This window comes from Triticum dicoccoides, chromosome 1B (genome assembly GCF_002162155.2).
Source record: "Triticum dicoccoides isolate Atlit2015 ecotype Zavitan chromosome 1B, WEW_v2.0, whole genome shotgun sequence".
NCBI classification, from domain to species: Eukaryota; Viridiplantae; Streptophyta; class Magnoliopsida; order Poales; family Poaceae; genus Triticum; species Triticum dicoccoides.
Genome location: NC_041381.1, coordinates 613,645,269 through 613,660,441, shown reverse-complemented (window position 1 = coordinate 613,660,441; position 15,173 = coordinate 613,645,269). Strand labels below are relative to the sequence as shown.

Below are 15,173 nucleotides of genomic sequence, written 5' to 3'. Positions count from 1 at the left end.
TAATGGTGTGTCCGAACGTCATAACCGTACTTTATTGGATATAGTGCAATCTATGATGTCTCTTACCGATTTACCACTATCGTTTTGGGGTTATGCATTAGAGACAGCTGCATTCACTTTAAACAGGGCACCATCAAAATCCGTTGAGACGACGCCTTATGAACTATGGTTTGGCAAGAAACCAAAGTTGTCGTTTCATAAAAGTTTGTGGCTACGATGCTTATGTGAAAAAAATTCAACCTAATAAGCTCGAACCCAAATCGGAGAAGTGCGTCTTCATAGGATACCCAAAATGAGACTGCTGGGTACACCTTCTATCACAGATCCAAAGGCAAGATGTTGCTAAAAGTGGATCCTTTCTAGAGAAGGAGTTTCTCTCGAAAGAAGTGAGTGGGAGGAAAGTAGAACTTGATGAGGTAATTGTACCTTTTCCCGAATTGGAAAGTAGTTCATCACAGAAATCAGTTCCAGTGATTCCTGCACCAATTAGTGAGGAAGCTAATGATGATGATCATGAAACTTCAAATCAAGTTACTACAAAACCTCGTAGGTCTTCCAAAGTACAGTCTGCACCAGAGTGGTACGGTAGTCCTATTCTGGAAGTCATGTTACTAGACCATGATGAACCTACGAACTATGAGGAAGCAATGATGAGCCCAGATTCCGCGAAATGGCTTGAGGCCATGAAATCTGAGATGGGATCCATGTATGAGAACAAAGTGTGGACTTTGGTCGAGTTTCCCGATGATCGGCAAGCCATATTGTATAAATGGATCTTCAAGAGGAAGACATATGCTGATAGTAGTGTTACTATCTACAAAGCTCGACTTGTCGCAAAAAGGTTTTCGACAAGTTCAAGGTGTTGACTACAATGAGATTTTCTCAACTGTAGTGATGCTTAAGTCTGTCCGAATCATGTTAGCAATTGCCACATTTTATGAAATCTAGCTAATGAATGTCAAAACTGCATTCCTTAATGGTTTTCTTAAAGAAGAGTTGTATATGATGCAACCAGAAGGTTTTGTCAATCCTAAAGGTGCTAACAAAATGTGCAAGCTCCAGCGATCCATCTATGGACTGGTGCAAGCATCTCAGAGTTGGAATATACACTTTGATGAGTTGATCAAAGCATATGATTTTATACAGACTTTTGGAGAAGCATGTATTTACAATAAAGTGAGTGGGAGCACTACAACATTTCTGACAAGTATATGTGAATGACATATTGTTGATCAAAAATAATGTATAATTATTCTACAAAGCATAAAGGAGCGTTTGAAAGGAGTTTTTCAAAGAAAGACCTCAGTGAAGCTTCTTACATATTGAGCATCAAGATCTATAGAGATAGATCAAGACGCTTGATAAGTTTTTCAATGAATACATACCTTGACAAGATTTTGAAGTAGTTCAAAATGGAACAGTTAAAGAAAGCGTTCTTGCCTGTGTTACAAGGTGTGAAATTGAGTAAGACTCAAAGCCCGACCACGGCAGAAGATAGAAAGAGAATGGAAAGTCATTCCCTATGCCTCAGCCATAAGTTTTTCAATGCTATGCTATGTACCAGACCTATTGTATACCTTGCTCCGAGTTTGGCAAAGGAATACAATTTTGATCTAAGAGTAGATCACTGGACAGCGGTCAAGAATATCCTTAGTGAGGACTAAGGAGTTGTTTCTCAATTATGGAGGTGATAAAAGAGTTCGTCGTAAATAGTTACATTGATGCAAGCTTTTACACCGATCCAGATGACTCTTAGTCTCAATCTGGATACATATTGAGAGTGGGAGCAATTAGCTAGAGTAGCTCAGTGCAGAGCATTGTAGACATAGAATATTTGCAAAATACATACGGCTCTGAATGTGACAGACCCGTTGACTAAACTTCTAACACAAGCAAAACATGATCATACCTTAGTACTCTTTGGGTGTTAATCACATAGCGATGTGAACTAGATTATTGACTCTAGTAAACCCTTTGGGTGTTGATCACATGACGATGTGAACTATGGGTATTAATCACATACAGATGTGAATATTGGTGTTAAATCACATGGCAATGTGAACTAGATTATTGACTCTAGTGCAAGTGGGAGACTGAAGGAAATATGCCCTAGAGGCAATAATAAAGTTATTATTTATTTCCTAATTTCATGATAAATGTTTATTATTCATGCTAGAATTGTATTAACCGGAAACATGGTACATGTGTGAATACATAGACAAACTTAATGTCACTAGTATGCCTCTACTTGACTAGCTCATTAATCAAAGATGGTTATGTTTCCTAACCATAGACATGAGTTGTCATTTGATTAACGGGATCATATCATTAGGAGAATGATGTGATTGACATGACCCATTCCGTTAGCTTAGCACTTGATCATTTAGTTTGTTGCTATTGCTTTCTTCATGACTTATACATGTTCCTAGAACTATGAGATTATGCAATTCCCGTTTACCGGAGGAACACATTGTGTGCTACCAAATGTCACAACATAACTAGGTGATTATAAAGGAGCTCTACAGGTGTCTCCAAAGGTACATGTTGAGTTGGCGTATTTCGAGATTAGGTTTTGTCACTCCGATTGTCGGAGAGGTATCTCTGGGCCCTCTCGGTAATGCACATCACTATAAGCCTTGCAAGCAACGTAGCTAAAGAGTTAGTTACGGAATGATGCATTACGTAACGAGTAAAGAGACTTGCCGATAATGAGATTGAACTAGGTATTGAGATACCGATGATCGAATCTCGGGCAAGTAACATACCGATGACAAAGGGAACAACGTATGTTGTTATGCAGTTTGACCGATAAAGATCTTCATAGAATATGTGGGAGCCAATATGGGCATCCAGGTCCGCTATTGGTTATTGACCGGAAACGTGTCTCGGTCATGTCTACATAGTTCTCGAACCCGTAGGGTCCGCACGCTTAACGTTTCTTTGACGATATAGTATTATATGAGTTATGTATGTTGGTGACCAAATGTTGTTCGGAGTCCCGGATGAGATCACGGACATGACGAGGAGCTCCGAAATGGTCCGGAGGTAAAGATTCATATATTGGATGATATGGTTAGGCCAAGGGGTCAGGCCCACGGGGCTATAAGTCGGTGCAAAAGGAGTTTTGCGGAGGCCAGGGGGCCAAACGCCGGAGACCCTGGCATCTGGCCCTGGGCCAGACGCCGAGGCCCATGGCGTCTGGGCCAGACGCCAAGGATTGTGGCGTTTGGTCCTGGAGTCTGAGTGGGACTCTTGCCTTTCGGGCAAAACCGACTTTGAGGAGGCTTTTGCTCCAAGTTTCGACCCCCAGGGCTCAACATATAAATAGAGGGGCGGGGCTAGCACCAAAGACACATCAAGAAACACCAAGCCGTGTGCCGGCGACCCCGTCCCCTCTAGTTTATCCTCCGTCATAGTTTCCGTAGTGCTTAGGCGAAGCCCTGCGAAGATTGTTCTTCACCAACACCGTCACCACACCATCGTGTTGCTGGAACTCATCTAATACTTCGCCCGTCTTGCTGGATCGAGAAGGCAAGGACGTCATTGAGCTGAACGTGTGCAGAACTTGGAGGTGCCGTGCGTTCGGTACTTGGATCGGTCGGATCATGAAGACGTACGACTACATCAACCGCGTTGATAAACGCTTCCGCTTAGCGATCTTCAAGGGTATGAAGATACACTCCTCCTCTCGTTGTTATGCATCACCATGATCTTGCGTCTGCGTAGGAATTTTTTTGAAATTACTACGTTCCCCAACATTAGAATCATTACTATGTAATCTAGATTATTAACTCTAGTGCAAGTGGGAGACTGAAGGAAATATGCCCTAGAGGCAATAATAAAGTTGTTATTTATATTTCCTTATATCAAGATAAATGTTTATTATTCATGCTAGAATTGTATTAACTAGAAACTTAGTACATGTGTGAATACATAGACAAAACAAAGTGTCCCTAGTATGCCTCTACTTGACTAGCTCGTTAATCAAAGATGGTTATGTTTCCTGACCATAGACATGTGTTGTCATTTGATGAACGGGATCACATCATTAGAGAATGATGTGATGGATAAGACCCATCCGTTAGCTTAGTATAATGATCATTAAGTTTTATTGCTATTGCGTTCTTCATGACTTATACATGTTCCTCTGACTATGAGATTATGCAACTCCCGAATACCGGAGGAACACCTTGTGTGCTATCAAACGTCACAACGTAACTGGGTGATTATAAAGATGCTCTACAGGTGTCTCCGAAGGGGTTTGTTGGGTTGACATAGATCGATATTAGGATTTGTCACTCCATGTATCGGAGAGGTATCTCTGGGCCCTCTCGAGAGAGATCATCACTATAAGCCTTGCAAGCAATGTGACTAATGAGTTAGTTACAGGATGATGCATTATGGAACGAGTAAAGAGACTTGCTGGTAACGAGATTTAAATAGGTATGAAGATACAGACGGTCGAATCTCGGGCAAGTAACATACCGATGACAAAGGGAACAACGTATGTTGTTGTGCGGTTTCACCGATAAAGATCTTCATAGAATATGTAGGAGGCAATATGAGCATCCAGTTTCCGTTATTGGTTATTGATCAGAGATGTGTCTCGATAATGTCTACATAGTTCTCGAACCCGTAGGGTCTGCACGCTTAACGTTCGATGACGATTTGTATTATGAGTTATGTCATTTGGTGATCGAAGTTTTTTTGGAGTCCCGGATGAGATCACGGACATGAAGAGGAGTCTCGAAATGGTCGAGAGGTAAATATTGATATATTGGAAGGTTACATTCGGACAACGGAATGGTTTCGGAAAGTTTCGGGTAAGTTCCGGAGTATTGGGAGGTTACCGGAACCCCCCGGGAGAGTAATGGGCCCACACGGGCCTTAGTGGAGGAGAGAGGGCCGGCCATAGGAGGTGGCGTGCGCCCCCCCCCCCCTTACCAATCCGAATTGGACAAGGGGTGGGGGCGGCGCCCCCCCTTCCCTTCTCCTACTCCCTCTCCTTTCCCCCTTTGCTACTCCAGAAAAAAAGGAAAAGGGGGGATCCTACTAGGAGTGGAGTCCTAGTAGGACTCCCCCTTCGTGGCGCGCCCCCTGGTGACCGGCCTCCTCCCCCCTCCTTTATATACGGGGGCAGGGGGCACCCCAAAGGCACAACATTGTCTTAGCTGTGTGCGGTGCCCCCCCCCTCCACCGTTTACTCCTCCGATAGTATCATCGTTGTGCTTAGGCGAAGCCCTGTGCGGATCACATCACCAATACCGTCATCACACCGTTGTGCTGACGAAACTCTCCCTCGACCCTCTGCTGGATCAAGAGTTCGAGGGACGTCATCAAGCTGAACGTGTGCTGAACTCGGAGGTGTTGTACGTTCGGTACTAGATCGGTTGGATCGTGAAGATGTTCGACTACATCAACCGCGTTAACCTAACGCTTCCGCTTTCGGTCTATGAGGGTACGTGGACACACTCTCCCCCTCTCGTTGCTATGCATCTCCTAGATAGTTCTTGCGTGATCGTAGGATTTTTTTTTAAAATTGCATGCTACGTTCCCCAACAGCGACAAGAATAGAGAAAGAGTTCTCCATGATGCTCTATGCACTGAATACCGTGACAAAATAATGGCAGCCGACCAGCAACAACCCCATCCATGGCAAGAAGCCAATAATGCTTACTGGTAATCAATTAGAAGAAGAAAAACAGAGCCGTGACTCTAGACATGCGGCAATGGCGTGCTATGGTTGCTCGACCACGGAGAAAACATGAGGATAAGACAATGTTAAGCGTGCAGAGGTGGCGTCCAGAAGTGGGGCGGCGGCGCGTGGTACACGGGGGCGGCCTGGAAGGCCGGAGGTGCCTGCACCACCTCCTCCCGTGGCGAGGCCTCCCGCTCCGGTGACCGCGGCGGAGTGGCGCACCAGTTCACGCCCACGCTGGCGGCCATCTCCGGTGCAGTGCAGGACCAACCCCACCCCTGGCCCAGCAGATCCTAGAACGCGGCCGGCGGCTCTTCCTCCATCGCGTCCTCCCTCCTCTCCTTCGTGACGGCCGCCATCTGCAGCTCCGGGAAGGCGACATCGCCGGCGGCAGAGAGTGCCATGTCCTCCTCCAAGCCGTCCCATTGCCGCTCGTCGTGCGTGTTCATGGAGTCCTCCATGACACGCTGCATGAGACCGGCCTCCTCCTCAGCTGTCATGCGAGGAGGTGGAGGTGGCGACGGAGACGGGGAAGGCAACGGCGTGGGCGTCAGGTCGCGCACCCGCGTACGCCCGCGCGCCTCTTCACGTGGCCGCCGCGGCCCCGACACCGTGCCGGCGAAGTACGCGCGGTGCGTGTCGTGCTCGTCCTGGAGCCATGTGTCCCACAGCCGGGAGTCGGGGGCGTACCTGTCATCGTAGAACAGGTCGTCGGGGAGGCGGCGGCGGCGGCGCTCGATCTCATCGCGGCGCGCACGGCCGCCCACGGGCACCGGCGGGATCGGGACCCGGTCGGCGCTGAGGTGCCATCCGTTGGGGAGGTGGACGTCGCTCCACGGGACCGGCGTCCTCGTCTCTCAGTACCTCCGGACACGTCCGCGCAGAGGTACTGCCGGTCGCGCTCGCCGGGGGGCCTAGGGGAAATGGTGAAGGGGGCTGGCGCGGGGGCTCGACGGGAGGAGTGCGGCGGTGATGCAGGCTCCTCCTTCTTCACGGATCCGCGGCGGCGGCCCGAGGAGGAGCTGGCCTCGCGGTCGTGCTTCCCCTTGCGGTTCCAGAACCCCATGGTTGTGGCCGGCCGGCGAGTTCGAGGACGGGGAGCGGCTAGGGTTTGGTCGTGTCGGCTTTCGAGGGGACAGAGAAGGGCCGGAGTGGGGAAGTGAGGACGACGACCGGTCCACGGATCCCATTTAAGAAGGACGGTGACCGTTCGATGGCCGAATGATAGGTGGGGCCACCCGCCCGTGCGCATTTATGTTGGCAGATGGAAGGTAGGTGGCCGCCTGCCACGCGGCACCGACGCGGACGAGCGCGCGTCCGTTTGCCGTCCGCCACGACCCAAACCAGGCGCAAGTTTGCGCTCGAAATGGGTCGGCCCGGACACCAAACGAACAAGATGGGTTCGGGCCGTCGCGTGCTGGGCCGCCTGGTTTATCCATTTTGCTCCAAACGGGCGGGGCCGGACAAGATAGGATCGCGCGGTGGAGTTGGGCTAAGAAATCACAGTCGGGCGAGGAGGTGCTCCGGGAGCGACTGGAATAGTCCTTTGTCACGACCCTGCACGCGCGACCATTAGACAACACCGGAAGGTGGGGTGACCGCAGCTGGCGGCGCGGCCACCCAGTCGCGCGGAGGCACAACACTAGGCACAAGGCAAGGAGGTGGCCGCAACGACGCAGGCGTAGCGCCTACTGCGAGTTCACTTTGGTCCCGGTGTTCGCACTGGGCAGAGGCGGAGGTTGCCGTGAGCGTGTCCCCGGCGTTCGAAGCCCTCGGTGTCTCGGCGCAGCGCGGAGTGCGACGACAGCGGCGTCCATCCCGGAGCTCCAGGAGATGAGGTCCTGATGGCACTGCATGACCCAACATGCATTGCAACGATGGGACGTTGACGGCAAAGATGTACAACTGCGCGAGGTCGGTAGGCGACGCTTGACGTCATTAGCGGCGTGATGGCGCGTGAAATCGGCTGGTTATGCTCGCTGACTCCAGTAGAAGATTCTTACTAGAGTACCTGTCTGTTAGATAAGCATGTGCATATGGATTTGTCTATGATTTGAATCTGTGGATTCAATCCAAAAATAGGAGACGGTTTGGATTGGTTTGGGTGAAAAACTCATAGAATTTGGTTGTCTGTTAGATAAGCATGTGCATATGGATTTGTTATGATTTGAATCTGTGGATTCAATCCAAAAATAGGAGACGGTTTGATTTGGTTTGGGTGATGGACATGCAGTCCTATAGTTTGGGTTAGATTTAGTTTAGATGTCAAACTATTCTCAGGTTTACGTGTCTGTGTCTGCGGACTGGTTCCGCCTATCCAGGACGGATGCGGGAGAAAATTTGGGGGTCGGCTTTGGAGATGCACTTACATTCTGCTTCTGTTACTCAAGAAACGAAAGAGCTAGGTATTCGAGGCATTCTAACATTTCTCTATTGCTTTCCAATGTCTATAGATACGAATACACACATAAAGTATTTGATTCGTGTAGTTTATTCTTTGAAACCTAAATTTGTACAACTCTTTGAAACCTAAATGTGCAAATGGGTAGTTTGCACATTTGGAAGCCTGAAAATGTGTAAAAATGTTTCTGTGGAGTTTCATGTATAGAAACATTCAACACGGTGGTTTACACACTTTAAAGCCTAAAGGCTCACATAATTACTTGTGCATTTCTTGGGTTAGAAATGTACAGCCGTTCTCCTACTTATTGCATAGCTATGGGCAAGTGGCCCATGATCCATCTCTTTTTTGGAAAAGGAGGATTTTTCCTTGCCTCTGCATCCGAACGATGCGTGCAGCCATATTATTAAAAAAGGTCGTCCAAAATAAAGTCTAGTATCTGAAGTATAGCTCACATGAGAGCACAAAAAAATGAAAGGTAGTAAAAACAGCAAAGCCACAACCGGCTGGATGAAGTAGACATCAAGGACCTATTATGCGACCACCATCCAAACCGGTTGAAGATAGCCCATGCTACCATTTCCCATCGGTTGCACTCAGTAGCCAAATGCTCCCTGGAAGCAGAAGGAGTGAGTAGCAACCATGTACTGATCCATGCCGTAGATCTGAAGATAACCTGCAAGAAGTTCAGAATATGTAATCTGGTAAAAATCATATCGTTCCTGCAGTTCCATATAGCCAAGAGAAGTGCGCATATTTCAATCTGAATATTTGACGCAGTGTCCGGTTGCACTTCATTTAGCCACATCCCGAACAACGAATCTATGCTAGGTGGAGGCGATATATTAAATGCTATATGAATAGATTGCCAAAATAACTTTGCGAGAGAGCTATCAATGAATAAATGTTGAATTGTTTCGTTATGAACACAAAAGCAACATCGTGAACTACCGACCCATCGTCGCTTTAGTAAGTTATCTTTGGTAAGAATGACCAGTTTATGCACAAATCACATGAAAATTTGATGCGTAAGGGAACCTTAACTTTCCAAATGTTTATCGATCTTGGGATAGGACCAGATTAATAGTCTAAGTACATAGATTTAACCGAAAACACTCCATTCCCCGTCAACTTCCAGTGCACGACGTCTGCTTGGGGTGCGAGTTGAACATCCATCAACCTCCTCACTAAGTGCAACCAGGAGGTCCATCATTCCCCTACTAAAGCCCGTCGGAATTGGATATTCAAAGGAACTGTCTGTAATACTGTAGCCACGTAATCTTCCTTACGTTGCACAATATTATACAGGGCAGGGTACTGTAAGGCTAACGGTGCTTTGCCTAGCCAAGTATCCTCCCAAAACCTTGTTGTCGTTCCATCCCCAACAACGAATTTCACCCTATGGAAGAACCAGGGCCGGGCCCACAGTGGTGCCAAAAGTGCGGCCCGCACAGGGCCCAAAATTCTGAGGGGCCCCAAATTTATATGTAGGCCTAGTATAAAAATGAAAAAAAAACAAAGCGCTGTTGGGCCTTGTGGCGCTGGAGTTGGGCTGGAGACCCAGGCGACGAGGCCATCGATCGAGCGGCGAGCCGCGAGCGCACTCCTCATCTATCGCTACTGGGATCCCTTAAAAAAAGGAAAAATCTATCGCTACAAGGAGTCAGGGATCGGGATTCCCCTAATAAAAAAAAACTACAGGATCGGGCAACTGGCACATATCGAATCGTCAATCGATCGTGGCTACCGGAACCGAAGAATCGTCCCACGCCTCGTCGCCCATAGCTTCGTATCGTCGCCCGCGCCCACGTCTCCATAAGCAGCCGGCCCTGGCGAGTTCGCCATTGGATTCAGGGCGACAAGGCCGCTGCCTTCCTCACCTCCTCTCTTAAATTTTAAATTTTAGACTCGTCGACGTCATCTCGTAGGATCGATCGGTGACCGATTCCCCCAGCCTATAGGTGCTTATCGAGTCCTTCTTTTCGATTAACTTCGGTTCCTATTCCTAATTCCTATTTTTCTAATTAACTATTAGCAGGGATTGTTACATCGGTAAAAATTGGTTTTTACCTCCTCGATTAAAGATCATAGTGTAGCAGTTCTATCAGGCAGGATCCAAAACAAGGCGAGTTAGACGGTTCGTCTAATTGCCAAACATCGACGCATGATCTTGAATTACTCCCTCCTTCCATCTATATAGGGCCTAATGCATTTCTCGAGGCTAACTTTGACTAAATATTAAAGCAATAATATATGACATGCAACTTACACAAAGCACACCGTTAAATTCGTGTGTGAAAGGAGCTTTCAATGATATAATTTTCACATTGTGCATGTCATGTACTATTAATCTTGTCAATAGTCAAAGGCGGTCTTAAAAAACGCATTAGGCCCTATATAGATGGAAGGAGGAAGTATATAATATTCATCTTATTGTTAAAGAGGCATGATTGTTTTCCCAATGCAAGTATTGCATATGGAATTCTACTGACCATTTCTTTGACAGTTGCATCGGCAGTTGAAGCTATTGAAGTTCTATATGCGTACTACTATGACACAACAAAGACTCAATAATTTGGCCGCAATAGCACTTGAGAGTGAAGTGTCGAAGAAGATTGATTACAAGGATATTATCGAAGATTTCATTTCAAATAATACTAAAAGAATGAGTATGTTCAAATAAATAACAACCGGGAGTTGGATAGATATGACTTTTTTTATATGTCCAATAGTTATGTAAGGCATTATATTATATACATTATAAATTTTTTCTGCGAGATATATATACATTATAATAGCTCGTTAGTTCATTTTTTGTGAGATAGGGCCCATTTTTTAGTTTCGCACAGGGCCCCCGATTTTGCGGGCCCGGCCCTGGGAAGAACGACTCTTTTATCCTCGTGAACCCATTCTAGAATGGTGAATTAGTAGGTCTTACGGTTACCTCAGCCAAAGTTTTAGCGTTCCGATTTGTGAGATAATCTATATAGCCATTTACTCAGCAGGCATTTAGTTTTAATCTCGAGGTTCTCAATCCCTAGACCCCTGGTCTTTGGGTCGACAAATAATATCCCATCTTCCCATCTTTGGGTCCATGATCCATCATCTGACTGTTCGACGATTCTTTTTGAGACTTTTTACACCGAACTGATAATTTCTGCTCGGTGCAAACCCCAGGTATGTCGTATGCTCTGACCTCACACAAGCAGGAGGAAGCAGCCATGAAACTGCAACCGCATGGTGCGTGGACGAGGCTCCTTTGCCGTTCGGCAGGGTGCCGTTCCATCAGTGACAGGTGGGCTCATTGAAAAACAGGCCCACATGGCAGTGCCACAACTGCAGGCAACGTACGTCAGGGGAGCCGCTTCCATGGTGCGTGGGGGGCCATCCTCCTTCGCCCCCTTTAATTTAATCACCAAGATCCCAAATGGAATTTGCCAAGATCCTTACTCCTTTGGAACCAAGCCATTGACATTTGTGGCATGGTTTGACCGGCATATCGCCATGGCGCACCATCAACCGTGACGCAAGAAACCTTAAACAAATGGACACTTGAGACCTCACTGTCCCAATGACACTTCTATATATCCAGAATCCTGACCAAAAACATCACCAATCCAGTCCTACATCACCTTTCTTCTCACCCACCGCTAGCTTCTCTAAGGAGTGAGGAGCAGCGTAATGGATCTTGAACTGTTGTGGAGTGGTCCACCTGCACTCTCGGTACTGCCATGGATCTGCGGCGGCCTCGTGGCCTCGGTGCTGCTCTGGCAAGCCGCCCGGCTGCTCGACCAGCTGTGGTGGCGGCCGAGGCGGCTGGAGCGGGCGCTCCGCTCCCAGGGCCTCCGCGGCACGCGGTACCGCTTCCTCCTCGGCGACGTCAACGACTACGCCCGGCAGACCAAGGAGGCGTCGTCGGGGCCGCCGATGCCGCTGCGCTGCCACGACGTCGGCCCCCGCGCCATGCCGTTCCTCTACAGCACCATCAAGGAGCACGGCACGCCGTGCATCTCCTGGTTCGGGCCGGTCCCCAAGGTGAGCATCACCGACCCTGCCCTGGTCCGGGAGGTGATGTCCAGCAAGCTCGCCCGCGACGTCGAGAAGTTCAAGTTCCCGGCGCTCACCAGGCTGCTCGCCGACGGGGTGGGGAACTACGAGGGCGACAGGTGGGCCAAGCACCGGAGGATCCTCAACCCCGCCTTCCATGCCGAGAAGCTCAAGGTACATTGCCAATTGTTCCGTGTGCACGCCGCTGCTTAATTTCCATGGCTGGCCTGCTGAGATTGCTTGATTTGCAGCTCATGTTCCCGGCGTTTACCGCGTGCTGTGAGGAGCTCGTTGGCCGATGGGAACAGTCCCTTGGGCCTGACGGCTCCTGGGAGGTGGATGTCTGCCCGGAGCTCCAGAGCCTCACCGGAGATGTCATCTCGCAGACGGCGTTCGGCAGCAGTTACCTGGAAGGGAGAAGGATTTTTCAGCTGCAGACTGAGCAAATTGGGCGATTCATGGCAGCGGTCAGCAAGATCATGATTCCTGGTTACATGTGAGTTACTACTTCTTTTAACTTTTGGTAGTAGACTGGTAGTACTAACTGAAGTTCCTGGCTTGTACGTAGATTGTAGTAGTCAGAATGCTCACAAATAAATCTGTGTGTACCAAGATGTATGAAATGAAATGTAGTACTGCAATCGTTCGGTAGTAAAATTTACACAACTTACCTCTGTTTTGAACTGCCAAAACGTCTACATTTAAGAATAGAGTAGTTGCCTCAGCAGAGTGATTTTTTTCCCCCTTACAACCTTATTTTCCGCATTTGCTTTAATGTGAACCTCGGTTTTTGGTTAATTTGCATGTACTGGCTATGTAATGGGCATGCCATGCCATTTTTCAGGTCCTTTCCTACCAAAAATAACCGAAGGATGCATCAAATTAACAACGAGATTGAGTCCATCTTGCGGGGCATAATTGCAAAAAGGATGCATGCTATTCACGAAGGAGAAAGCACAAAAGATGACTTACTCGGCTTATTACTGGAGTCAAACATGTCAGACACGGATGAAAATGGCCAATCCACCCTAGGAATGTCAGCAGATGAAGTCATGGAGGAGTGCAAGCTGTTTTATTTTGCTGGAATGGAGACAACATCAATATTGCTTACATGGACAATGATTGTGCTTAGCATGCACCCAGAGTGGCAGGACCGTGCAAGGGAGGAGGTTCTTGGCCTATTTGGAAAACACAAACTCGAGTATGAGGGTGTTAATCGACTCAAAATTGTGAGTGCCAATTTGAAATTACTTAATTTGCTACAAACAACTAGAGGTACAATGTCTTACTAACATGATGTGCAGGTGACAATGATTCTATATGAAGTTCTCCGGTTGTACCCGCCGGCTACTGTATTCACCCGGAAAACATACAAGAAGATTGAGATTGGAGGCATCATGTACCCGGCTGGTGTGATGTTTGAGATGCCAGTGTTGTACATCCACCACGACACGGACATTTGGGGAGAAGATGTGCACGAATTCAACCCGCATAGGTTTGCCGAGGGGATCTCCAAGGCATCCAAGGACCCGGGCGCATTTTTCCCATTTGGTTGGGGGCCACGGATCTGTATCGGCCAGAACTTCGCGTTGCTTGAGGCCAAGATGGCATTGTGCATGATCCTTCAGCGCTTTGAGTTTGAGCTCGCACCATCATACACCCATACACCGCATAGCGTGATGATGTTGCGTCCCATGCATGGTGCTCAGATTAGGCTTCACACTATCTCTTCGTAGTATCATGTTCAAATTAGGCTTTACACTATCTCTTTCTAGTATCATACTCATGGCATTCGCCTCCTATGTGATATGTATGTAGTCTTATCCGCGACAGGTTTTAGTCACCATCCGTTTTCTTTTCCTACAGATAAAAGTCCAACAGTTTTGGACTCATGAGAACTCAATTTACTTACAACTATATATGATTACAGTCAACTAATACTATATATGAGATGCAGTCTGCTATATGGCGCAACTACCATATGATCTGCCATAATTGGCTAGACACTGAGCAGCCATATTGTGATCAAGCTCAATCTTTAAGGAGGAAAAACTCAGAAGCACACATGTGACGTACGCCTAATCTCAACCACCGGGTGACCATAAATAGATCAATCAAGTGAAATCGATGACATGATATTCAAAGCAGTTGTCCGATTGAATTATATCACGATGGACAACTTAGACGATTGCAAAGGCAATGCACTGATCTCGGACTATAAGACACCGTTGTGATGAGACAAAAATTTGTATGCCGCAAAAATGACCACTTCATTGGGATCTCGATGGAGCATCCAAGTACCTACAGCTCCATCCGCCTTGACAAACGGTGGACTGAAAAGGATCACCCCACCCACCAAGTGTGCGACCATGGTCTTAGAATATTCTTTTTGTGTAGCCAAACCGGGACGACACCAGATGGTCAATTGCTTTTGTTTTATCACCTTCTCAACTCCCATTGTCAAATTTGGAAAAATGTAACCAAGTAACCATATAAATAACTCCTTGTAACCTTAGCCGGTGGACATGGTTTTACTGTGAACCAAGTCAGTATGAATATCCTAGATGCTCTAAATAAGCATGATGATCATAGCACGAACTTCTTCATACTTATCGGCCAGCACATGAAAAAACTCCTCGCCGAGTTCGAGATCTCCTCATGGCTTGGGAGCCGCCACACATGCACATTAGATCCTAGATCTTTTTTTCTCGTTCGGACATGATAAAGAGCATGAAAGGCCCATGAATTGCACATCTAGAAAATTGTCGATCCTCCCTCCTGCACAAGTATTCTTCCGATTATGGCTCTTATTATCTTTCGAATAAATTAGTGAACACCGTCGAAAATGCCTTGCTTGCACTCGTCCTCTCCAAATATGTCAACATTTCCCATTGTAAGAATTGTAATAAGAACATTTTGGGCCAAAAAAAAGGAATTATAGCACGGACAATTTTTGTTTCTTAACCGAGATCAGTTTTTTTTTTTTTTGAGGGGTAACCGAAATCAGATGTCCCCCGGAGATAAGAA

General features: G+C 47.3%; 1 protein-coding gene across 1 annotated transcript; it reads left to right on the top strand.

The window, feature by feature from the left end:
- The first annotated feature begins 11,710 nt into the window (after positions 1-11,710).
- On the top strand, positions 11,711-14,110 carry LOC119349125 (cytochrome P450 72A15-like). Its single transcript, XM_037617137.1, has 4 exons — positions 11,711-12,320; positions 12,398-12,642; positions 12,991-13,375; positions 13,451-14,110. The coding sequence occupies exons 1-4, from the start codon at positions 11,781-11,783 to the stop codon at positions 13,880-13,882; spliced, it is 1,602 nt and encodes a 533-aa protein (XP_037473034.1). The 5' UTR covers positions 11,711-11,780; the 3' UTR covers positions 13,883-14,110.
- Positions 14,111-15,173: the final 1,063 nt, after the last annotated feature.